The sequence below is a fragment of the Camelina sativa genome, chromosome 17 (genome assembly GCF_030686135.1).
Source record: "Camelina sativa cultivar CO46 ecotype springtype chromosome 17, ASM3068613v1".
NCBI classification, from domain to species: domain Eukaryota; kingdom Viridiplantae; phylum Streptophyta; class Magnoliopsida; order Brassicales; family Brassicaceae; genus Camelina; species Camelina sativa.
The window spans coordinates 38,240,125-38,266,971 of NC_141896.1; the positions used below are offsets into that span (position 1 = coordinate 38,240,125).

At 33.3% G+C, this 26,847-nt stretch overlaps 3 protein-coding genes, 3 long non-coding RNA genes and 2 pseudogenes across 9 annotated transcripts; 6 read left to right on the forward strand and 2 right to left on the reverse strand.

The window, feature by feature from the left end:
• The first annotated feature begins 425 nt into the window (after positions 1–425).
• Positions 426–1,211, forward strand: LOC104758611 (uncharacterized; annotated as a pseudogene). Its single transcript, XR_015587198.1, has 2 exons — positions 426–530; positions 934–1,211. The product of XR_015587198.1 is annotated as an uncharacterized LOC104758611 (transcript).
• A 662-nt stretch (positions 1,212–1,873) lies between these two features.
• LOC147924854 (uncharacterized) lies at positions 1,874–7,731 on the reverse strand. 2 transcript variants are annotated; one of them, XR_015587200.1, is made up of 6 exons: positions 7,386–7,731; positions 7,214–7,271; positions 6,905–6,989; positions 6,641–6,691; positions 6,260–6,554; positions 1,874–2,611 (listed from the first exon to the last, which is right to left on the reverse strand). It is a non-coding gene; the product is annotated as an uncharacterized LOC147924854 (long non-coding RNA). The 2 variants fall into 2 exon arrangements; XR_015587199.1 differs by having other exon boundaries at positions 6,260–6,558.
• On the forward strand, positions 2,720–6,160 carry LOC147924855 (receptor-like protein 7 pseudogene; annotated as a pseudogene). The gene has a single exon (XR_015587197.1). The product of XR_015587197.1 is annotated as a receptor-like protein 7 pseudogene (transcript).
• A 3,764-nt stretch (positions 7,732–11,495) lies between the features above and the next one.
• On the forward strand, positions 11,496–12,117 carry LOC147924856 (uncharacterized). Its single transcript, XR_015587201.1, has 2 exons — positions 11,496–11,601; positions 11,701–12,117. It is a non-coding gene; the product is annotated as an uncharacterized LOC147924856 (long non-coding RNA).
• Positions 12,118–16,095: 3,978 nt separating this feature from the next.
• LOC104759994 (putative 2-oxoglutarate-dependent dioxygenase AOP1) lies at positions 16,096–16,654 on the forward strand. The gene is made up of 2 exons (XM_019239046.2): positions 16,096–16,328; positions 16,398–16,654. The coding sequence occupies exons 1-2, from the start codon at positions 16,119–16,121 to the stop codon at positions 16,608–16,610; spliced, it is 423 nt and encodes a 140-aa protein (XP_019094591.1). The 5' UTR covers positions 16,096–16,118; the 3' UTR covers positions 16,611–16,654.
• Positions 16,655–17,149: 495 nt separating this feature from the next.
• On the reverse strand, positions 17,150–17,671 carry LOC104759995 (eukaryotic peptide chain release factor subunit 1-1-like). The gene has a single exon (XM_010482853.1). The coding sequence runs from the start codon at positions 17,669–17,671 to the stop codon at positions 17,150–17,152; it is 522 nt and encodes a 173-aa protein (XP_010481155.1).
• A 3,280-nt stretch (positions 17,672–20,951) lies between these two features.
• Positions 20,952–21,347, forward strand: LOC104758608 (putative 2-oxoglutarate-dependent dioxygenase AOP1.2). Its single transcript, XM_019239471.2, has one exon. The coding sequence runs from the start codon at positions 20,952–20,954 to the stop codon at positions 21,345–21,347; it is 396 nt and encodes a 131-aa protein (XP_019095016.2).
• A 1,928-nt stretch (positions 21,348–23,275) lies between these two features.
• On the forward strand, positions 23,276–26,221 carry LOC104758607 (uncharacterized). The gene is made up of 4 exons (XR_762747.2): positions 23,276–24,682; positions 24,754–24,816; positions 25,151–25,721; positions 25,925–26,221. It is a non-coding gene; the product is annotated as an uncharacterized LOC104758607 (long non-coding RNA).
• Positions 26,222–26,847: the final 626 nt, after the last annotated feature.

Sequence of the window (26,847 nt, forward strand, 5' to 3'; positions counted from 1 at the left end):
CGGGACCTCGATAGAAGCAAAGATTGGATAAGGCCTTACGAAGAAAGCCCAATAGAGTCAGAAGCCCAGTTCGGGTGCAAGGAGCCGACCTCGCAGGTCGCCCAGTGGCTGACCTAACAAAAAAGAAGAAACTTTCCTGATCTTGAGCAAGTTAATTAGGAAAGTGGCTATATTCTGTAAATCTAAGAAAGCCTATAAATAATGGGGAATCCTCTCTTTGTAATTCATCCAACAACTAATACAAAAACCCTAAATTCATCTTTGTTCGTGAGCAAACCCTAGCTTGTTCTTCAAGAGATTTAATCCCTTTTTTAATTTCTAGTTTAATCTGATTCTTTGAGAGAAAGTGTTATTGAATTTGTTTCCCCCTTCAAACAAATTCATTGTGTGAAACTCAATTTCTACATACAGAGTGAATTAGTAAGATGGCATCTTCCACATTGATCTCTTCCGTGCTATTTCTTCTTCTCCTCGTGTTTTCGCTTCATATGGATGAGCTCTTGCTGCTCAACGTAAAATCCGCAAACTGAGTAAGATTTTTTTTTTTCCCTTGAAAATCTTTTACATATTAATATTCATGTCCAATTACTAGTAAATATAAGTTGATAATTTAAAATAATTTGATCCAATTACATGTTTTCATATAGTTTTCTTATTTTATGTTTATTATTTTGTGACCATCATATATATATATATATATATATATATATATATATATATACTTTACCTCTTTTTTGAATAGAAAACATTTCATATTCATTTTGTTAGTCATTTTGTTACAAGATTTATAAGGAAAATTATCATTAGAGAATATAATAAATATGTACGTTATTTTTGAAAATTTGGATTTAGCTATATTAATTAGTTATATATCTTTAAAATAACCTGCGTGACTGTATAAATTGAAGTGTGGATTATGTGTACGTGATGCAGATGAGATAATCAAGGTGAGGAGGAATTTGGAAGGCAATGACTACAAAAGCTCTAAAATAGCTGGAGGGAGCGTATCGAATAAATGCCACAGCAAAAGTTATAACACGACCGTCACTACTTATCTAATTACTAATGAATCGTCTTCCCCATGTATAAAGTGCAACGTTAAGAACGGCTACTGTTATAGTTGCACCAAGACCAGAAAGTGCAGATCGTCCAGTGGCTCACCCTGGAGGTGCACCGTCACCGAGTTGTGTTGCCGTATAGTATATTCATAGCGATAGATTTATCGGATGCAAAATCAATACATATATATATATATACGAGGGGAAAACATGTCGTGTATTTAGGCTTCGGACGAGATGTTCTTGGGATGTTTACAAGTGTATTGCATCACTATTCACTCTATGTTACATGATCCTGAGTGTGAGACCATTAATAACCCAACTTATAATCGTTTATTAGTTTTTTTTTTGTTCACAATAATAGAAGACATAACCAACCTATAATCAATCTTTATTTTCACAATTTAGATTTAAGTCTGCGAAATGAGTGAACATGATCATTGTTTTACTAATACAAGTAAAACGTACAGTTTTGTGAACAAAACCCAACAACTTGGCTCATATAAAGAACTTGGTAATATTTAGAAATGTAATATTTGACGTTTCTTTTAGGTTGGAATAGGACGACTTGGTAAGCATTTTATAGGGCAATGCCTCAGGGGGGGGGTCCCATCTGAAGTTGAAGGGCTAGCCACATGGCACTTAGGGCATGTGTATCGGTTGGGACAGAATTTTGGTCCTTCAATTATTTTATTCATATTTTGAGAGTTTCTTAAATTTTGTATAGCATTGGTGTCCTTGAAAGTGTGGTCCTTCATAGTATTTATAATTTAAAAAATTATTTATTTAAATAAATATGTAAAAACATATTAAAGTTTTAATAGAAATAAAATATATAACATTGATATTAAAAACATAAGAAAATTACAAAGTTACAAAAACTTGAAAAAAACAAAAAATACAATTAAAACATGAAAGATAAAAAACATAAACTATACAAACATCAAAGATAAAAACATACATTTTATTAAATTCATAGAATTTTTTTAATTAATCTTCATTATCTGGAAGATGTCCAAAGTTAGTCCAAATATGCTCAATCAAATCTTTTTTTAACCGTTCATAGACTTTTTTATCCCGAATTTTTGTAAGACGAGTAATCGTAGTGCTCATATTGGAACCCAAACTGGCGGCACCGATGGTATATGTTTGATCCACATCTTCTCCGTGTTGAAATTCAGAAACAATGTTTCGGTAACTGTATGTTCCTCGTTCATCCTCGACAATCATATTATGAAGTATTATGCATGCTCTCATAACATTTAGATTTTACCATACCATATTTTCTTTTGGTTGACTTTGAGTCATAGTAAAACCTTTACTTTTTTATTTATTTATTTAAGTTTTCTTATATTATAGTAAAACTTCGTATATGAAATTTGGAAGCCTTTAAAGTTTCATAAATTAATGATATAGATCAAAAGTATCAATTATACGATACAATTATTACACAAATAGCAACGGAATGAATTTAGGTTCACCGCACGCCGCCACGTGTTATGGAGGACAGACAAATATACGTCCCATTTCTAGGTACGTTTCTTTCATAATTCCTACATTTCGATTTAAATTTAACCATTTAATTATGAGGGACGAAGTAAAAAGACGCAGATGCACATGCTCTTAGACTTTTCTACTTTGCGCACGGAGATTGATTTTTGTGTCTTTGTTTCTAATTTCTAAATATCTAAACATGATTGGTCTTTGGACGTCAAGAACGAGTTTAGTCGCCATCTTGCTTTCATGCTCTTTACAGTCAAGTCTGTTGGATTTGGAATGACTCATAAGTCTTATGATAAGACTTTTAGTGGGGAAGAATTTTCGTCGAAAAGACTAGACTTTTAGTGGAGAAGAATTTTCGTCGAAAAGACTTTCAAATCATCAAGTCAATGGACCTTCATGTGTTTGTTTTTTATATATATATTTGGTGGCTTGCAACACTAATTTACCATCACTACTTCATATTACTTTTCTCATTTTCACAAGTATGAAAGCTTTCTTATCTAATCAGAAAATGAGTTTCCTTCTTCGTTCCATCTGTTTCCTTGTTCTCATTTCAAGTATTCTAAACACGTTTGTTTCTTCTACACAACACTTGTGTCATTCCGACCAAAGGGATGCTCTTCTTGAGTTCAAGACTGAGTTTTTGATCGACTACTCAAATCTCTCCTCTTGGGATACAACTGACTGTTGTTCTTGGCGTAAATCATGGGTGAATAAAAGTGACTGTTGTTCTTGGGATGGCATCACATGTGCTTCTAAGTCAGGGAAAGTGATCGGACTAGACCTTAGTGACGGCCGCCTCTATGGACCACTTAAATCGAGCAGTAGTCTTTTTAGACTGCGTGATCTCCGTGATCTGAATCTTGCTGGCAACAATTTCGACAATTCGCAAATCCCAGCTGAGTTTGATAAACTCATGGGGCTAGAAAGACTTAATCTCTCCCGGTCTTCACTATCAGACCAAAGTCCAATCAAGCTTCTTCAGCTAACCAAGTTGGTGTCTCTCGATCTTTCTTTTCTCGATTTACCCATTAATGGATCCTTTCTTCATCTACTTGCTCAAAATTTGAGGAATCTTAGAGAACTGGATATGAGCTATGTAAACATTTCTTCAGAAATCCCACATGAGTTTTCAAACATGCGATTTCTAAGGTCATTACATCTTTCTCACTGCAACCTGTTTGGAGAATTTCCAAGTAGTGTTCTTCTCATACCCAGCCTACAGTCCATTATATTAGACTTTAATCTGAATCTGACAGGCAGTCTTCCTGTTTTTCTTGGAAATAACTCTTTGGTAGAGCTAAGCATTATAAACACGGCCTTTTCAGGTACCATACCTGACTCCATTAGCAGACTCAAACATTTGACTTCTTTGTCCCTTTCCAGATCTAAGTTCTCTAGGAAAATTCCGTTTTCACTTGGGAACATTTCTCATCTCTCTATTCTCAATATTGGTTGGAATAATCTTGTTGGTGAAATCCCATCTTCAATTGGCAATCTAAAACAATTGACATATTTTGATGTTTCGCATAACAAGCTCAGCGGAAACTTGCCAGCTCCGATACTCAATTTTACCCAACTACGTGAACTCTCTCTCTCTCTTCAAATCAGTTCACAGGTTCCCTTCCACCAATCATCAGCCAATTCTCCAAATTAGAGTCTTTTTATGCTGATGATAATCCTTTTACGGGAGTCATTCTTTCATCCCTAGTCCAGATTCCCTCATTGACCATGATCCGTTTGAGTTATAACGAATTCAACGACTTTACTGGGATTGGGAATATCTCTCTCTTCTTGCCTAATTTACAATTATTTGCTATTGAAAGTAGAAATTACAACAAAGTCGTTGGTCCAGGAGTTGGATTAAATGTATTCTCGCCTCTTAAGCAGCTTTACTGGTTATCACTCTCAGGCATCCCTCTGTCAACAGCAAACATCACTTATGATTCGGATTTTCCATCAGAACTGGCACATTTGTTATTGCGCGGCTGCAACATCACTGAAATCCCTGAGTCCATAAGAAACGGAAGAAATCTACAACAACTAGATCTTTCCAACAACAAAATCAAAGGTCAAGTACCATACTGGTTGTGGAGACTGCCAACGTTGTTCGAGTTGAATCTATCTAACAACTCTCTCAGCGGTTTCAATGGATCCTTCAAATTTTCTCCTGAGAGTCGAATCATTGATCTTGATCTAAGCTCAAATGCTTTCCAAGGACCACTCTACATCCCGTCTTAGAAGTATCTCTATTATTTTACGGGTTCTAAGAATAACTTTACCGGGGAGATACCTAGATCAGTATGTAGAGTAAGCTCTCTAGAGGTTCTAGATCTATCAGACAACAATCTCCACGGCTCAATTCCTAGGTGTTTAGAGACTCTGATGATGAGTTATCTTTCGTATCTAAATCTTCGTAACAACAGACTCAGCGGGATTCTTCCTGAAATATTTCAGAACGCCAAGAGATTAATAACACTTGACGTTAGTCACAACCGAATGACGGGGAAACTGCCTGCTTCTCTTTCTTCTTGCTCTGCCTTGAAAGTTTTAAACGTGGGAAGCAACACAATCAACGACGTGTTTCCCTTCAACTTGAATTCTTTGCAGAAGCTTCAAGTCCTTGTCCTTCGCTCTAACAAGTTTCATGGCACAATACAGAACGCTGAAGGGGTTTTGTTTGGATTTCCTCAGTTGAAAATCATTGATGTATCATATAATGACTTCTTTGGTACATTGCCATCTGATTACTTCCTGAACTGGACTGCGATGTCCTCAAATAGAGATAATAATATAGAACCACAGTACATTCGGAGTCCAAATATGACATACTATTCTTCACTTGTATTGATGAGTAAAGGAGTATCAATGGAGATGGAACGCATCCTGACAACCTACACATCCATCGATTTTTCAGGAAATCAATTCAATGGACCAATTCCTGATTCCGTTGGTCTGCTTAAGGAGCTTCGTATTCTCAACATGTCTAACAATGCTTTCACAGGCCACATCCCACCTACTTTGGCAAATCTGACGAATCTAGAGTCACTAGACTTATCCCAAAACAAGATTTCTGGTGAGATTCCTCCTGAGCTTGGGACCCTCTCTTCTCTCGCTTGGATAAACGTTTCACATAACCAGCTTGTAGGTTCCATACCACAAGGCACACAGTTTCGACGGCAAAATTGCTCCTCCTATGAAGGAAACCTTGGACTTAATGTTCCTTCCCTTAAGGATGTTTGTAGAGATATCAAAGCGTCAACACCACTACAACCCGAACTGATGGAGACAAAAGAAGAAGAAGAAGAATCATTCAGTTGGGTAGCAGCAGGTTTAGGCTTTGCACCTGGAGTTGTATTTGGATTAGTGATGGGATACATAGTGGCTTCGTACAAGCATGAGTGGTTCATGAAGTTTTTTGGCCGAAGCAAGCAACGGACCACCAGAAATCATTAACGCATGCATTGCTGATTTGCTGTTACGTTCGATGAAGTTGGTGTATATGATAACATCATAAATAATTTGTTATATTTAATGAAGACAAAATAAGCGTGTGATGAATCAAGCTTTATGTATTATATAGTAGAAGTCATTATGCACGGGTTTAGCCTAAGTTGAGAAGGACAATATGTAATTTCACCGAACTCTCTGACATAAGAAATGAGACTTAGCAAGAGACATAGGTAGTTTAGACTTACCACAACAGATGCTATTCCGGGGAATAGGCCAGAGCACGAACAAGGGACTGGTTGTGACTTAGCTTGTTGTTGAGAGCTGAATCATCATGTACTAATCCAGCTTCTTTCAGAATATAGTTGAACTGCTTCCTCAGATAATGTATCGCCTGAAGCGTCTGAGCTGACAGGAAATTCCTCCAAAAGAACTCATAAGCCGATCCTTCCCTTTCAGCATCTTTCCACCCTTAAAAGGCACGAACAAGTGCCATATGGTCACAGTAGTCTTTGGCGGAGAATCTCAACTTAGCTGATAAAGCTAACTATAATGAAACAATAATGTGTGAGCTCAACACAACCAATGCAAAACAATAATGAAAGAGACTAGACAGAGAATATACAAACCTTGGCATTACATCCGGAAGGGGTCATATTCTCCAGTCTGCATTTTGGTATCTGCAGCCAAGTAGCAAAATAGAAATTGAACGAAGAGTGCGACGATGACAATGAAAACAGAATAAAAGTTAATCGAGAACGATTTGCAGAGAGATGTTGCAAAAATCATATTCTTCTTCTAACAAATTATTAAACCGGCTGTACACAATAATTAAACTACAAAACAACCAGAAATCAAATCTGTCCTGTGTTAAAAAGATTGCAGACATAAACCTGTCCTGTCCTCCGTTCTGGTAGAGATTTGCATCAAACATGTTAATCCTTGAAAAGATCTATACTGATTATGCTCCAGATCAACCTAAAAGGAATAAAAGACAATAAACTTAGTGAGAGTATACCAATTAATATGGAAAGAGACGACACCAGCATATTGTCACATTCCAAGAAAGCATTGCATATTAGATTGAAAAGGAAATTAAAGGAAGGACCAAATCATATTTGAAAAGTTCATGATGGCAGCCAAACTTCATAACCAAGTTTATAAAAACAAAGAGATATCCCAAACGGAAAGTGAACAAAAACCTGAGTAAACCACATGTCCTCCAGCCTTGTGCATCAGAGGAGCCTAGACTTGACAGACCTAATTAGAGACATACAAAAAAAGAAGAAGAAACAAATCAGCGATATCGATCATAATAGCATCATCCACCACGAATCTACAACAATATACACAAAGACAAGTTATAAATCGTACCAATTGAGAGAGAGACCAAACCCTATATGAATTCACAATGATCGGTTGGTTTAAAACCAACTTCAGAGACAGCGTCGAGGAGTTTAGAAGATTGAGACTTGAGGAAAATTCACGCATTTCCGACTCATCTCCTCTCTCAATTCAACGGATTGCGACTTAAGAAAAATTCAACCATTTTGGGATCAGCTCGTGAAATGAAAGAGAGAGGAAGAGAGGAAAAACAAAACCTTCCATCGATTTTTTTTTCTTTTGTTAATTTCAGCCACCAATCAGAGACAGACACATATGAGACCAGAATCGATCCTAAAAATACTTAATTTTTTTTTTTTTTTTTTTGTGTCAAACAATCCTAAAAATACTTAACTAAGAATCGATTTTTTATTATGTAAGGGGTTGATTCTTTGTTGTTGTTTTTTTTGTCATCATTGAATCGACAAGGTCCGATTCATAGTCAATTCCTATAACACGGGGTAACGCAATTTAGTGGAATCAAACTCTGGTGGGATCGGTCGCAGAGGTGGTACCATAACCATTTGACTAAAGACACTTTCCGTTGTGTTTTTTTATGTTGTTTGTAAGTTTTTTTTAATTTGTTTGGAACTTGTGCCAACTATTTTTAATAATTAACTAAGAGATACCAGCAAGGGTCAATATTTTTTTAAAAAATTATAATATAATAATACAAGTTATTGTTATATATTTTTAAAAAAAATATTTTGTTTGAAATAATATTTATTTTTAATTGTTCTGTAAATCTGTTAGTCTATTTGAATACTAAGCATTTTGGAACATTATAGTATTTTATTTTTGACTGTATATTACAGTTTTATATTGTTTGTGGGTGGATGAGCATTAGATTTAGGAGCGAATGAACACTTGTTCTTAATGAGTTTTAAAGTAAAATTTAATTTTGAAAAACAAATTTGAAACTCTAACAAAAAATATTTCCATATTTGAAGAGATTTAAATTAATAATGAGTGATTAAGCAATATAATATTTATTTTTGTATATATATTTAAATGAAAATGAAAACATTGAAAAGACAAAGAAAATGTGAGCAAGCAAAACTAACATATTTAGGTTTATGGACATAGAATCTATTTTATTAAACTATTTTTATGATTCTATTTATAATAATAGTAATGGTTTTCAAAAACAATATTGGCATAAGGCATATAAAATTGCCGGACCGGCCCAAGAAAATTAGGAAATGCATACATAAACACTCTAATAAATAAATAAATAAATTTGTCAAACATTATCACATAATTTTTTTTATGTAGTATTAATGCTAACAACAAACAGGATAACCTGCAAAAAAAATATAAAAAGTTATTCAAAAATATATATTGCAATTTGAAAAATATATAAAAATAATATAATTCTTGACTGGAACCTAATGACTGAAAAAAAAATGTTTTAAAAGGAGAATAATTAGAGATTGAATTTTAATTTTATGAAAAACGAATTGGTAAGATCTAATGAGAAATAAATGACTAAGCAATTATTAAATTACTTACATAAAACATCTTACCATTATATTATATAAGATTAAAGGCCAGAAACTACACCCATGAATGGAAACCCAAAATTTAAAATTTGAGCCAAAACAATTATGAATTTATAAGAGAATTTTGAGAACACAGAAACATCCCACAATCTAACATAATTTAGAATCTTTTCTTGCCTATGAATCATTTATATAATTGACACCCAGCAATACAATTTTTACATAATTCAGAATCTTTTGTTGCCCATGAATCATACATAAGATTGAAACCCATAGTTATAATTTTACAATAAACTATATTCAGTTTTTTTTTTCTAGGATGAAACCACACACCGATAAGTGATGGCTTTAGATGGGAAAGGTTTAAAACTGGTTGTGATTGAAGAAGGGAAGAAGGAAATGTTGAGAGTTTTTTTTTTGTTGTTGTTATGGGCATGTAGTTAATTAAGTTCAAAATACAAATGAATTTAGTTTTTTTTTTTGTCATCATTGAATCGACAAAGCCCGATTCATAGCCAATCCCTACAACGCGGGGTAACGCGACTTAGTGGAGTCGAACTCCGGTGGGATCAGTCGCAGAGGTGGTGCTGTAACCACTTGACTAAAGACACTTCCCAAATGAATTTAGTTTATTAGGCCCAAACAACAACAGAATACATGTGTCAGATTGATAACATGTCAAGCGTCATCTTCATAGTAAACGTTGAGAAAAACCTTCTCATATTATATAAGATATATATAGCAGAGCCAGATAAAAAATTTAGAGGGGTCTAAATAATTTTTTTTGTTAAAAGGAATATGCTGCCAAAGACATTACGGTACCATCACATATCATAGATTCTGGCTGATAAAATAGAAAGAGATTTTTGCACGAAGAAGATAAGAAACGCTGTCTTGGATGTTAAAGTGTATGCTAGGTTTGTTGAGCTGGGGGTACACATGGATTGGGCAAGCAAGGGATGCGTGAAGGCTTCTTTGACCACTCTGATGGATATGCCTGCAAACAGAGTTCGAGACTCTTTTATAGCTGAACGGGCCACACTCTCGCTGCAACAGCTTGCTACATACTCAACTACTGAAATACCTGCAAGAAAGCTCCTACAGAAGATTGTAGGGGTACCTCTGTAGACTTTGTGATTGTTGATTTAGTTTCAGATTTGGATTCCACCAATGCAATGTAGGTTGTGCGTCTTCTGTCCAGCTCATAAGGACACACTCCTTGTTGTTCCTCCAATGCAATGTAGTCTAGTGAATTTTAATATTAATAAGTGAATAGAAATTGAAAATTAGTTAAATAATAATTTTATAACAATAATTTCATGTGAAAATTTTATTTTAAAATGAATACAAATGTAGAAGCTAAACATGAAATATGCTACATATCTTAAGATGACAAGTAAAATTGAAAATAAAACTATAAATCATGATGTTCATAATATATATGCAGTACTAATATCCCAAAGAAAAAAAATTAAGAAAGAAGACAATTTAGATTTAAAAAAATTAAACATTTCATCATATATATATATAGTCTATGCTGCAAAAATAACATTTCATCTATATATATATATATATAGATATCATATACACATATTGAACTTCTTATAAACATATAGTCTATGCTACATCTATATTGAAATATGTTAAGACAATGTTAGTTGAATACTAAAAAATATAGTATTTACAAAATTATGTGAGATTTGTGTATCACTCTTGCTCTTCAGAAATAACAAGACAATGTTAGGTTATAATTAATTTCTAAGCCACCAAAGAAATCCATATCATGGCATAGAAGTTAATTATAACCATCAACAATAACAAACAGAGAGACTATAAATCAAATCAAATCTTCTAACTATCATGGCAAAATGTGTGAAAGTAATCTATGCGTATTGTACTACTACACACTTGTTCTTATTAAACCTCATTTTCATAAAAGTAAGACGTACACAAAGGATTGGTCTTTTAATGCCACCAAAGAAACCCATGTGCCCAAGTCGACACAATCAAGGCTAAATGTTCTAATTATATTGTGGCATACTTGTAATGTAATCTGTGAGTATTATACTTTGCACTTGTTCTTATAAAAACCTCATTTTCAAAATGGTTTAAAAGAAACTTCCTTTTAAACACACAATGATTTCATTTCTACCATGTTTGATAATGCCACAAATGTCTCTATTGGTACTGTTGGATGGGAGCATATTTTCTTCTCTCAGGACTAACTGTGAGCTTTGAGGATATCAGAATAAATGTCTTTCTAAGAGTAAGTTTGTTTGATTCCCAACTAAAATTAAACCTCGTCACTTATGTGTTATCTATCCACATGTTATGATAAGCTAACAAAATCCCTTATTCAGGATCTTTTGAAAAAAGACAAAAGAAAACTCTAAATCTTTTTTTTTGTTCAATGATTTGATCTTATCGTATTGCTCTCAATTTTTATATTACAAAGATAAAGACAATTTAATTTAGTCTTTCTACGTTTCTACATTATAGACAAAAGCAAGCAATGTGTTGTCATAACATAAGAAACGTGTAGTTGTTGTTATTTATACATATCCCCACCCACCCTCCAGAACAGCTTTGTGAGCACAACAAAGTATAATGAGTTTGGAAACAAACCTGCTCTTAAGCTCAGAAAATGAAGAGAACGTCAAAGCCTTTACTCAGAAGCTTTGGCCTCAAGGCAACAAGAATTTCAGGTTTTATGATCTTTAAAATATTTGCTTCTTTCATTATGATGTTTATAAAAACAGATCAAAACTCTAAAGAGTTGGTGAGAATTAGCTCTGTTTCTTCAGCGACACGGTTCTCTCATTTACCAAGAATGTATCAGAACTGGACTTCAAGATCCGGAGAATGGTTATGGAGAGTTTCGAGATCGATGAAAACTACATAGACGAACTGTAGGAGCTAGAAATTTGCCACACTACGTAAGAGGTATTGAATAAGAGATAACAACACAAACGTTAAGGGAAGAATGGAGGCGAGACCGAAATCTCTTTCCTTAACTCTTTGAAACCCCCGCAGTGCGACGGGATTAATGGTTACAAGAGTCCCAGGATACAACCATACACAACCGGGTTTGCTAATCACTCAAACACCGGCTCTATACGAACTTCACTTCTACGATACTCTCGAAACTTACTTTGTGAGAGATTGCTGGATGTTGTTTGCTTTTGCTGTGTGTGAGAACAAGCGACTTTGATATCGTCAATTCACTGTTTTGTCAAGAGAAGAACTCAACGAGTATATATAGAGGACTTGGATGACTTGGGTTTGAAATTGATTCTCCACAACTTTACCAAGTCCATCGCAAATCTAGGAGGTGGACGTGAAGAAGCGACGATCTCACAAAGAAATCCAACTCTCCACAACTCTCCACTTGATCACGAAAACAAAGAGACCGAGTCTCACGGATCGTGAAACAGAGTTTTGACTCTATCCAATCTGACCCACTTCTCTTGGAGCTCCAACTTGAGCAAGACCAAACCATTAAGGCCTAATTTCTCATTCACACAATCCAATTTTATTAAGCCCACTAAGCTTAAATAAATTGAGGTCCAACAATCCCCCACATGAATAGAAATTACTAATTAAACATAGGAAGACTCATAAAAAACTTTTACTAACTAGACTTGACTAGACTAGACACAACTTAGACTAGACTAGACAGATGTTCGAGAGTATACAAAAATGTTATTGTATCTGAAAGGTAGCATTTTTCAGCTTTGAACCCATCATTTTTAATATCTGTCGGATTTACTTGGCCGGGAGGTGAACATTATGTCTTGAACCACCAAGATTTTAATGTAAACCTAGACAACAGGTATCGCGCAACAACATCTTCTCGTAGAGATTTAGTTCTCTATTGTGTCCATTTTGGCCTTGGACATTCCTGGGATCATGAGTGAACTTGGAGAGTATAGCCTCTCTTTCATTCTCCTAGAAACGGCCCCATTTCACACTCACTAGGTGACCTTCCATCAGTTTTGTTTTTAGAAGCATCCTGTAAATACTCCATGAATATCTCAAAACTATGGTATATCATTAAAAGCTAACACTTAACCTCAACTCATACAGGTAACACTGTTTATTTTTATCTTTAGGAACTGGGTATAGACATAGTCTTACAGTGTTCAACTCTAACTCAACTTGATTTAGTTGTCCCTTTTGAACCTAGATCTTGGGATCTCCAATCACATAGGTTGGGTTTCCACCAAGCTGAATTTATATTTCTAGGCTATCCATTCCTCTTGATAATCCAATGATTTATCATTTAATCATTTATTCAGTGTCCAAAAAATAGCTAATTGCTATAATAGTGTACACATAATATTGACACTGAATTTTCCTACTTCAGGATATCTCATCCTCAAAGTTCAAAAATTCACATAGCCTCTTGAGCTTTATCCAAAATAATGAACTTTCTAATAATTTTTTGTGGTATCATGTTGAGATTATTATTTGTGGTAAGCAACGCTTCCCCCCCACATTTTATAGACTAACCCTTCAACATTTAATTCATCTTTTTCCACATAAACAAAAAATATTTTGTACAATCATTAAAGAGAGTTACAAAATTAAATCACACCAATTTATGTGAATTTAAACAATATACATATATGTATATATTCCATTTTTCCCATGTTGGTGATGGCGTAAGTCTCATGCAAATCTCACGTTAACTCACTTTGCATATTTGAGTTAAAAAACATTCATGCAAAAGTCAAAAGACTTCACCAAATGAAAACTAAACTGAAATTTCCATTATTAAGAAAAGAGAAACCAACTACAATTTATTCTTCTCTTTCGAGACTGTAACTTATTCTTCTTCGAGGTGGAAAGCCTCGGTTACATCATTATTGTAGACACCTTAGATAACCCATCACAAACAAATCCATTATTATCCATGCTACACCACGTCCACATTTTTCTCGATGCGGATTAGTGATTCAACTCGCAGTTTGACAATCAAGTCTTCGAGGGAAATAACATTTTTTTATGAAAAAGATAATTCTTGAAATCCAACCAACTTGTAGGGAGGTTTTCAATAAGATGATTGACCATTAAACTTTCACTAATCAACATCCCCGCAGAATCTATCTCGTTCTTAAGAAATTGCAGTGCTTCCACTTGTTCCATGATAGGTTTTGAATCGACCATTTTAAAGTCAAAAAAGTTTGCCATAGCATATTTTAGTAAGCCTGCATCCGAGACCTTATACTTTTTCTCTAAAGCATCCCAAAGGTCTTTAGAAGTTTTGACCTTATTGTATACAACGTACAACGGGTCTGTCAAGCAGCTCAGAATATAACTCTTGCATAGAAAATCTGCATGGCTCCACGTATTCACGCTGGCAAGGTAGAGCGGATCCTTATTCTCCGGTGAGAGAACTGGTGCGTCCTCTTTCACATACTTATTTAGGTTCAACATGGTCAGAAGGATACACATTTTCTGTTGCCACGCCTTGAACCCGTTCCCATCAAACTTTTCTGGCATCCATCCTGCGCTTATAGCACAAGTAGTCATCGGTTCAGGGACTGCAGCTGGTATCGGCTCAAGTACCGCTACTTTCACCGGAGGAAGAGTACAAAACTGGATTTCAGTCCCAGTCCCATTGATGGTGGTCTCGGCAACATTAGCCTCTGTGACTACCACACACACGTCAGCTCCGGTGGAGACGTTCAAGTCTTCACTGGCCATGTCTGAAACACAAACACAAAGCTTTGTTCAGAACAGTATATCAAGTCGTGAAATGACTCTAATAATCAAGTGAATAAAACAACACTCGGTATATATTATTTGCAAACAAACAAAAAACCAGCAAGACCATGCATATGGGTTTCGCAAAACCAAACTTGTTCACGTTAATTGTTTTGAGTTGCATAAATAAATAAATAACACAAGCAACCCACTAAGTATATGATGCTTGTGTGCTAAACAATACAACACTAGTCAAACACTTTTGATTAGTTTATTATTAGTTGCAGTTCTCGTTAAACTCTCAAAGCAAGAGATTATAAATCTCTTAAACTTTTAATTTGCAGAAACTTAAAAAAAAATCAAGACCCTATGTCGATTTAGGAGTTTTTAATTTGCAAATAAATCCAAACAAAAAATTCTGCAGTTTATGAATCGCAACTCAATGCAAACTGCAGGTTTTGAATAACACAACAATTGGTTTCAAAATAGCTTTTAGAATCGCAATTCTTAACAGCAAATAAAACAAATGCAAGCAGCAGGTTTTACAAACAAGAAATCTAAACCAATTGCAGTTTTAACTCAGCCTTAAAATCACGATCTTATGCTGGGTTATAATCAATACACACTCTGTTTCTCCTTTCACAAAAGAACAGAACAGGTCCGAGGCTCTCAAGCTCTCGTCACGTTTTTTTTTTTTACCCAATCGCAACTGTGGTAAAAACTTGTGAATATACACACAACTTCTCCTTAAACGTTTATGAAATCTCAAATCAATCTGTTAGATGTTTATAGAACAACAACAGAATTCAAAGAGTTAAGAATGTAGGAGCTAGAAATTTGCCACACTACGTAAGAGGTATTGAATAAGAGATAACAACACAAACGTTAAGGGAAGAATGGAGGCGAGACCGAAATCTCTTTCCTTAACTCTTTGAAACCCCCGCAGTGCCACGGGATTAATGGTTACAAGAGTCCCAGGATACAACCATACACAACCGGGTTTGCTAATCACTCAAACACCGGCTCTATACGAACTTCACTTCTACGATACTCTCGAAACTTACTTTGTGAGAGATTGCTGGATGTTGTTTGCTTTTGCTGTGTGTGAGAACAAGCGACTTTGATATCGTCAATTCACTGTTTTGTCAAGAGAAGAACTTAACGAGTATATATAGAGGACTTGGATGACTTGGGTTTGAAATTGATTCTCCACAACTTTACCAAGTCCATCGCAAATCTAGGAGGTGGACGTGAAGAAGCGACGATCTCACAAAGAAATCCAACTCTCCACAACTCTCCACTTGATCACGAAAACAAAGAGACCGAGTCTCACGGATCGTGAAACAGAGTTTTGACTCTATCCAATCTGACCCACTTCTCTTGGAGCTCCAACTTGAGCAAGACCAAACCATTAAGGCCTAATTTCTCATTCACACAATCCAATTTTATTAAGCCCACTAAGCTTAAATAAATTGAGGTCCAACACGAACATCTCAAGTCGACGAAATGCCTAATGCGGATGATGAAATACAGAGGAGTTGATGAAACAGAGGAGGAGCTAGGCATGGAGGCTCATACAGATAGAAATGTGCTCACCATAGTTTGCCAGAACGATGTAGCAGACGGAGGGTTAGAGGTGAGAACCAAAGACGGTAGCCACTGGATCAAAGCCAACCCTTCTCAAGATTCTTCATTCCTCGTCATTGGTGGAAGTATTCTGCATGTAAGTCCCAACCTTTTCTCTCTACTATACTTTTCAATAGATAATGATGATGCGTAAAGATGTTTTCAGGTACTGTTGAACGGCCGGGTGCAATCTGCGGTTCACCGTGTGGTGAGGATGGGGACGGAAACAAGGTACTCAGCTGGACTTTTCTCTATGCCAAACACCGAGGATTTGATAAGTGCACCGGAGGAGATGGTTGATGCCGAGTATCCTCGCCTCTTTAACCCCTTTGATTTTGAAGCATACTATAAGTTCACCTGCGAGGGATCCGGAAGGTAAGATCTATCTGGTCTCAAGACTTACTGTAGCCTCTTAAAATAAGAAACTTCCCATTATTACACCCTTATTCCTGTTCGGCTTGTGTTTGTTTCTTATGAAAGTTCTTAACTCATACCGAAAATCTCGACTGTGTTCACAACAATGCTGTGATGGAGCTTCTCAGAGGTGTTAGAAGTCAGTTTACAGAGCTCTGAGAAGTAATTGGATCAAAGTTGTAAAAAAGAAATGTTTAGGTTTACATTTTTGGCTTTGGTCTTGTAATTAGGGGTGAGAAAGAAAAAACAAAAACCGAACCAAACCAAAACTAATTGCAATTTATTTATCTGAAAGTCCTAAAGATATGGATAAAACCTAAAGTAATTGGATAAAACTAAAACCAAAACAGGAATAACAGAGTATGTAACATAATATATTTGATGTTGCAGCTGCCATTAATGGCGAAAATGAAGGAAACAGAAGAAGAAGAAGAAAAGAAAGGGGTCACAACCGTGGAAGCTCTGATACCAAAAATTGCCTCTTCCCGTGCTTTCTCATGGTCTTCACTCATCATCATCATCATCATCATCATGAGAATCATCACCATCATCCTTCCTTTTATTCAGTAGTAGACCACCAATACCATTAAACCCCTTACAAAATTGCATACCCTTAGCTGTACTGTTACTGACGATATCTAGTCTGAAAGGATCTCGAGTATAGTTAGTAGCCAGCCAGTAGACTAGAGAAATAGATTTTTCAACAAGCGTCCATCCTTCATCTCTTGCTTCTGATTCTACTCCCAACACTTCAACTTTCCTTCTACCTGAAGAATCTCTCATAACTCTCACCATAACCTCCAAGTCTTCCCAAACGATGAGGGTAGCAATGGTATCATCATTGGAGAGTTGTTTCAGTGAATCATCCAGCCCCAAAAAAGACATTCCCTCCTCAGATCTTAGCCTATGAAAAAAATATTGGAGCATCTGTTTCTCTATCATGAACCTAAGGTTTATGAGGACATCAGATGACAAATTCATTGCTCTATTGAAACCATCTAACCCACCATAGTCTACTTTCACCATTTTCAAAATACTATTTGCTAGGAAGGGGTTTAACTCTCTATGCAATGATGACTGCTGAATTTACTCCGCTTTCGCATCTATGACGCATGTGAGCACCAAATATCAAGACTAATTTGGCATTAGTTTGTATTCGCCAGCTTAAAAATCTTCCTAATTAGAAGATAAAATTTTGCATTGTCATATTTTCTATTAGTTAATATCTCACGCTTAGCGTGGGTTTGAGATTAATATAACAAAACTAGGATATATCCCGTGCTTAAAGCACGGATCAATATTTTTAAAAAGTTTATAATATAATAATAAAAATTATTGTTTTATTTAAAAAAAATATTTTGTTTGAGATAATATTTATTTTGAATTGTTATGTAAATCTATTAGTCTATTTGAATACTTATTATTTTAGAATATTATAGTATTTTATTTTTGATGTATTATTATATTTTTATATTGTTTATTTGTTGTATTAGCATCATTATTTTATGAAATATAAAATAGTAATTTTAATATTATAATTGTGAGCAAATAAAAAATATTAAATTATCATTTCTATAAATTTAGTTTTACCAACCCGCCAATGTAAAAATTAAAACACACATTTTCATACATTGAGTAATATATTTTCGTTTTTAAAAATTTAAATCACAACATATGCAGAAAAAAATATGCATTTTATAAATTATAAGTATTATATGAAAATTTCAAACAATTTGTAAATAAAATAAAATAAAGATGATAGGAGAATCATAATTTAGTTATTAAAAATAATTGTATTGTATACTTGGATATAAAATCTTAGTTTTCAAAATTCTGATTGGTTTACTTATATTTTTTTAAAAATAATTAGTAATTTCGTCCATAATTTATTAGAGAGAGAAAATATTTTTTTAGATTTTTTGATATTTGATCTGTGAGTGTTTTTTATTTTTAATTAATTATATTTATTTAAATTAGTTAATTAAGCTTAATTAATTTTTTCTAATGGCAATTGAATGTAATTTTTTACACATTTTAAGGTTAGTTTCATATTTCTACTTCTTATTTAATATAGTAGGATATGTAATTATATAATTTCAAGAGATTTTAGCATATAATTACCAATATACTTTTAAAATATTTTAGTAATTTATTGAATGAATTGATTATTTAATAGTTTATATTACATAAATATTTTTTTAAATAAGTATCTCCAAAATTTGTACAAAATTTTAAAATGTGTCCCTCAATTATTGTTTTATAGTTTTCTTAGTTCATTCAATAGTCTTTCCACTGTTCAACAAATACAATAAAACTAACTTATTTATTATATATTATTAAGATTCAATTATGATAATAAATATTATCTGTGATAATTAATTCAAAACTAAAGATGCTATTCGGAGATGATTGATGAAGTCATATATTAAAATTATATGGGGAAATGATTCAATTGAACCAATATTGGCAATATAAGTGAGACCAAAACCTAACTTATATATATTTACAATTCACAACAATTTGTTTTTATTATGCTAATTAACTATTTGCTGATAAAGGATACATGATTAGAATAATATTAATAAGTGAATAGAAATTGAAATTTAGTTAAATAATAATTTCATGTGAAATTTTTATTTTAAAATGAATTCAAATGTAAAAGCTAAACATGAAATATGCTACATATCTTAAGATGACAAGTGAAATTGAAAATAAAACTATAAATCATGATTTTCATAATATATATCAGTACTAATATCCCAAAAAAAAAGACAATTTAGATTTAGAAAAATTAAATATTTCATCATATTTTAAAACAAAAATATCATATATATATATATATATATCATATCATATACATAAATTGAACTTCTTATAAGCCTATGCTACATCTATATTGAAATATGTTAAGACAATGTTGGTTGAATAATAAAATATATAGAATTTACAAAATTATGTGAGATTTGAGATATAAAAGTTAGTGAGATGTGTGTCTTGCTATTTATAGAAAAAATTGTAGTTAATAACATATTATAAATCCTACTATATTAATTGGGAAGTACAAATATAAAACTAACCTTAAAATGTGTAAAAAATTACATTCAATTGCCATTAGAAAAATTTAATTAAGATTAAATAATTAATTAAATATATATATTCTAATTAAAAACGAAAATAGGAAAAACATCAAATAAAATAAATTGTAGAAAAATAATAAAAAATCTGTTAGAATCAAAAATAATTTGTAATTTAAATCTTTTTACTTACTTCACAACCTTAACAAAAATTTCACAAAGGTTTAAATAAATTTATTCATTACATGCAAATGTTTTATTGACAGGTTTTCAATAAACATTTTTAAAATACAAAAATTATCATATAAGCAACAAAAATTTTAATCACAAACTATTATAAATAACATAATAACAAAATAAATTATAACAAATTTTCATATAAAAAATTCAGTCCGCGATTTTCTGCACACTATTAATCCATGTGTCCAAGCAAACTATTCAGGCAACATGCATGTTTGAATCAAATATTAGCCTACGTGTAATGTGATCTATGCGTACTAATTGTACTACACACTTGTTCTTATTTAATGCCACCAAAGAAATCCATGTGCCCAAGTCGACCACCAATATATAGTGTAATCTATGTATATAATACTTGTAGTGTAATCTATGTATCCATGTGCATACTTGTAGTGTAATCTATGTATATAATACTTAGCACTTGTCCTTATAAAACATATTTTTTTAAAAAGGTTGAAACCAAACTTCCTTTTAAACACATAGTGATTTATACCATGTTTGATAATGCCACAAATGTCTGTGGGAACAGAAACAAGGCACTCTGGACTTACTGTGACTGTGAGCTTTGAGGATATAAAAATAAATGTCTTTCTAAGAATAAATTTGTCTGATTTTTCTTTTCTGAGTTGTTTCCAAACTGAAACCTCGTCACTTGTGTGCATGTGAACCTATCCACATGTTATGATAAGCTTACAAAATCCTTATTCAGGAAACTCTGGAAAAGACAAAAGAAAACTCAAAATCTTTTTTTTTTTTGTTCAATGATTTGATCTTATCGTAACTGCTCTGAACTTTTAAATTACAAAGATAAAGACAAATTAATTATGTAGTTTTTCTACGTTTCTATATTACAGACAAAGCAATGTGTTGTCTTATCATAAGAAACGTGTAGTTGCTGTTTGTTTACCTTTTTTCCCCACCCACCCTCCAGAATATGCTATGTGTCGGTCATCAAATGAGCCAGAACAGGTTTGTGAGCACAACAAATTATAATGAGTTTTGAAACAAAACCTGCTCTTAAGCTCCCGGTCATTGATTTCACAAGCCGAGATCTAAAGTCGGGAACTGTCGAGTGGGACTTGGTAAGCGGTGATGTGCGGAGAGCTTTGGAAGAATACGGATGCTTCGAAGCCTTGTTCGATAAAGTCACTGCCGAGCTTCGGAAGGCGGTGTTTGAAGCCTCGGAGGATCTTTTCCGGCTACCGTTAGAGACAAAACAGAGAACTGTGTCAGAGGTAAAATACAAAGGATATGTCGGTCAGAATCCTACAAATCCTCTGTATGAAGGAGTGGGTATTGACGTTGCAGAAAATGAAGAGAACGTCAAAGCCTTTACTCAGAAGCTTTGGCCTCAAGGCAACAAGAATTTCAGGTTTTATGATCTTTAAAATATTTGCTTCTTTCATTATGATCTATATATAATAGCAAACCTATTTTTTTTTTGTCAACTTTAATCCAACGGATGAGATTAGTTCTATTATTCCATCTAATGGTTAAAATTATTTACGATCCCAACAGTTGCAAGTTTTTCTCCTTCAAATAATCGTGTCTCTTTGTCGTACTCCCATCTTTCATAAATTGCACCTATTAATTTTTGCATCTCTTCATCGTACCCCCATCTTTCAAAAATCACACCTATTAATCTTTGTACTTTTTTGTTTCACACCTCTATGTTTTACACTTTTATATTTTACACATCTTTGTTTATTATATATATAAACATTTATGGTCTACAAAAACAAGTTTTGAAACTATTGTTTTCTGAGTATTTTTTAAACTTACAAGTTAATAAATAAAATCAAAGAATTATTTTATTGTAGTGTTTTTTAATTAACCTGCATCAATCTTCAATTCAAGATATTTTTATATATGTGTTGCGTTGTAACATATATAAATAGATTTATGAAACTCACCGAACCAATGACAAAAGCTTATGAATGAACCTATCAGTGTCTACATATGAACTTGTTAGTGTCCATTCGGTTAAATACGAATAAGTAAATTTCTTCTCTGTTAGATTATTATTATTATACATGTGGTCATATAGTTCGAAAAGAGTATAACATTAATGATCTATAAAGACATAAACTTTCACGCATACAAAGTTTATTTTATTCTTTTTTGTATTTTTCTATTTTAATAAACCCATTTTTGGGGGTCAATTTTAATCTAACGGATGAGATTATTTCTGTTATATCATCTAAAGCTTTAGAATTTTTAATGATCCCAATAGTTGCAAGTTTTTTTCTTCCAGTAATCGTATTTCTTCATCGTATCCCCATCTTTCAAAAATCGCACGTATTATTTTTTACACCTTTTTGTTTCACACTTTTATGTTATATGAACTTCATAGAGCTAGTCATTTTAGATGAATTTGACTAGTATATATAAAAGAAAAGAGAGAAAAAAAAAAAAAAAATCCTAATCACTAGAAGTCTAGAATTCAGTGACCACCTTTTTCTACTTCTAAACTCTGATACTCAATACTCATAGTCATAGACTAATCTATGAATTAAACTCGAAGATACACTAGTTTTCACTTTTCACCCTTAACACAAACTTGAAAAATTCCCATATATACAGCGTAAGACCCAGATATGGGCCAATACTTTACAAGCCCATAAGCCGATATTTTATAAGCCCATAAAATTAAGCCCAATCTTGTTTTAATTTTGTAACGGTCAAATTAAGAGCATGTAAAGACAGAGGATGCGATGTGGTGTCAAAAAAAAAAAAAGGGTTGCGATTCAAATCTATCTTTCGCTAGCGATTTTCGCAATTGCGATTCTCTTTCGTCGATCTTCGTCGTCTCTACAAGGTTTTGTTTTGTTTTTGCAGCTTCAGATGAATTTGATTTAGGGCTCTTCTTGATTTTGCATAACCAAACCTCTCTTTTGTGTTTTTTTTTTCTCTTCAGTTTTGGGGTTTGGTAGTTTTGTAATTGTATTTTTTTTCTCAGATTTCGATCGAACTCTTTAAAAAAATTAAAACTTTGATTTGGTTTTTCGTTAAGCAAAATCCAAAAGCCCTCTTTTTTTTTGTTATGTTGTTCGTCGGCTTCTGATTATATTGTTTCTGGAAATCAAAAGTCCCTCTTTTGAATTCGAAACCTTTTTGTTACAGAGATTCAGTTTTTCGAATGATTTTTGTTTTATAAAAGGTTCGTAAATAAATAAATAAAAACCCCTCTTTTAAACTTTTGATTTCAATCTTAGGGTTTTGAATTTCAAAACTTGTATTTCTTAAGAAGATTGTTTCTTTCTTCTTGTTCTCGGTTTTAGTTTGTTTTGTTTTAAGGTTTGATGTTTTCTTCAAAAACCCAAAGGAAAGGGACTACACATTATATGATTGTGTTTGTCCGGTTTCTAACTTGGGGAAATTGTCCGCGTCCGTAAAAAGGCTTGTCAATACATTCTCTACTGTCTTGCTGTGGCTGGGATAGCTTGACAGAAACTTCAATCTCTGCTAAAAAGATCAGTCTTTATTAAGGCTTGGACTATGATTTGTCCTCAGAAAAATTCAATATCTCTGCTATAAATTATATGGAGTTACAATTCAATGTTTCTGCTAATTTGATGGAGAGTAAAAAGTCCTTTGGACAATGATATCTAAGAAAATTCAATTCTCTGCTTATACAATGATTCAATGTTCTGATGGAGAGGAAAAGATACAGTCTGCAAATAATGGCTTGGCCTCAGATGCATGCTCAGTTGTAACATTCAATATCTCTGCTATGGAGGATACTTCAATCTCTGCTCTTTATTATTACGGCTTGGACAATGATGTCCTGAGAAATTCAATTCTCTGCTGAAACTATTATTTCATTCAATATCTCTCTGCTATAGAAAACTTCAGTCTCTGCTAAGTTCAGACTTGTACAGCGATGTCTGGAGAAATTCAATGTTCTGCTTAAAATAGAAAATTCAATGTTCTGCTAACTACTTATGGAGAGAAAAACAAAAAAAACAGTTCTTTTTTTAGGAGTTGTGGTTGCTGGGGCTGGGACAGTTACTTAGGAGTTGTGGTTGCTGGGGCTAGGAAAGCTTGATAACAGAAGCTAGATGTTCTTGGGGCAGAGATATTACGACTGTAAGTGAAAGCCTTTCAAAACTATATCCCAAGATAGATCAGCCTATTAAGGCTTTGGACAATGATGTCCTGAGAAATTCAATTCTCTGCTTAAATTATATGGAGTACAATTCAATATTCTGCTAATTTGATGGAGAGTAAAAGTCCTTTTAAGGCTTGTTTAATGCCTTTGTAAGATTGGAGAGCTCTGTCCGATCAAAGATATTGTGCTGAAGCTGGCAGCATCTTTAAAATTCAATATAATCTGCTATAAAAAAACTTCAGTTTCTGCTAAGTTCAGACTTGTACAGTGTTGTCTGGAGAAATTCAATTATCTGCTTAAAATTCAGTGTTCTGCTAACTGATGGAGATAAAATATCATATTCAATGTTCTGCTAACTGATGGAGACTATATGTCCTTAATTAAGGCTGGTTTTGCTGGGGCTGGGACAACATGATTCTCATTCAATATTCTCTTTTGATCAGGTAAGTGTCTCTTCCCTTCCCTCTTTTATAATAAGGTATAATATATTCCCTTGATTTGATCTCTAATTTGATCACATAATCTTTTATAACTGTTATGAGTTGTTATTACTAATCTAAACTTTTAGCTTCAGAAGCCCAAGAACTAGAGTGTGTACATGATCTTTCTCAGGTTCGACTTCTCTCCCACTATTTAAATATCATTGTGTAACTGGTTGTGTTTGAATTGTTTTGTACTGGTAGGGTTGTGGAGACTCTAGCTTTTTGGTAACTTCTGGTGCACAACAGGATTAGCTGAACGAGCAGGTATGTTTCTGAATCCTCCAACTGTTTGTTTTTAAGAACGAGCAGAGCTTTAAGCAGCTTTTGTCTCTGAAAAAAAAAAAAGAAGACTTTTGTTTCTCAGGTATACCCGTTGTATATTGCTTTTTGATACTCAATATTATAGCTAGGTACCAAACTTGTTAGAGTAAGGCACAAAACAAATCTCATTTAGGGGCACTTACAGCTTGCAATCCCCTGAAATTTTTCTTCACAATATATATTTAGTACCATTGTAGAATCAAATTTTGAAATTTTGTATGTCTTTCTTCACTTTGTATATGACTTTGGCCTAACAAATATATGACTTTATTTGCAGAAAACATAATAGAAATTGGAAATCTAACCTCTTTTCAAGCATGTAAGTATCTGAATCTTGAATCCAATTGTACTTGCAAGTTCTATTTATTTCATCGTTCATCTGATATGTTTTTAGAATAAGGCATCTTTGGTGTGTATATGAATGATCTGATCTTAGGTAAATGTTAGTTTTCTCTTTTCAATATTAGATTGGTGTTTCTTCTGTGTTGATTGTTGTAGTAGAGACTGTGTCTGAACCGGCAGCTTTTGATCAGGTAATTTTTTACCCCTTAATCAAAGCTCTAAATTCATATGTTGTTTATGCTGTAGAAAAGTTGAGATCTCATGAGTTTTTCAAAATACTATGGTTTCTTCTTTGTCTTTACTATAGTGACTGAATGTTTATATCAACAACAACATTGAAATACTGACTTTGTCATCTAAAACTTGACTTTATACAACAACATTTTGAGGTCTCTACTTACCTATACTACAGTTTAAATATTAACTATATGATATTTTGTTTTTATCAGGGGCATGATTGGAGCTTCTGTGGTGCACGTCGTCTTCAACAACACCCCTCTTTCCAAGTAAGTATATGTATACATTAATTCGATTCCTAAGTTGTCTTTAGTATTTTTGGTTTTGGAAAAGCAAAGCTTTGGTTTAGTTCTCTTTTAGCTTCCAATTTTATTAGTATTGATTTGTATTTGCATTTGTTTAACTTAGTGATAGGTAGCATATATGAGTTCGTTTAAGGTTTGACAATAAGTTTTGTTTTTCTGTTTCTCAGGTGGATTTTTTGCATTAGGATTAAACAAAATTTTAACTAAGCTGCTCCCACATCTCTAATATACACATAAAAACAGATGACACGAACACCCACATACACGAAACGTAACCATAAAACACAAACGAAAATTGTCTACCCACAATCTCACACGCTGATACAAACACACACGTTTCACGAACACACAGACACTGAATGTAAACGTAAACATAACTTTTGTGTACCAAACGCTAATACTAACAAACTTAAATGCAAGACATATGCATAAGAAAAAAATAACGTGAACTGATTCAGTTGAAATTAGTGTTTGTTTAGTAGTAGTAGCATCAGATGATCGTTCTCTTAATTTTCAACAGACCAAATCGTTGAATGACCGAAGTTAAATCCAAGTTGAACCAAACCAAGATAGCTGCAAAACGCCTGTGCAAAAGAAATAGCGAACCTCTTCACTTCACCTTATCATAATCAGCTTCTCTAACACTCACAAGTTTTCAACTAAATGACGTATTTGCTAAGACCAATTGAATCTTAAATAATGTTTCAAATATTATATTTTTATTCATTTTGAAGATGAAAATAAAAAACAACTATTCACATGAATTTCCATCTTTAAAATAAAAATTGAACAATATCTTTTCATAAATTTTTTTATTTTATAAACCATATAAATTCCACACCTTTGGCGCATAATCACTCTTAGTACCTGAAGCAAACCTTTACACCATTCCGGTTTAAGAAATGTCTCTTCGTCCCAAAAGATGATTAACCTGTGGTACAAGAGAATCAACCTCTTTTTACTACCACTAGATCACCACTTTTTTGGTTGTTCCATTATAATTGAAAGAAAATTATTCACATCTTCAATATAAGAAGGTAAAATTTTTAGTTACACAAAAAATCCTTCAAATTTTAACAATCTTTATTTA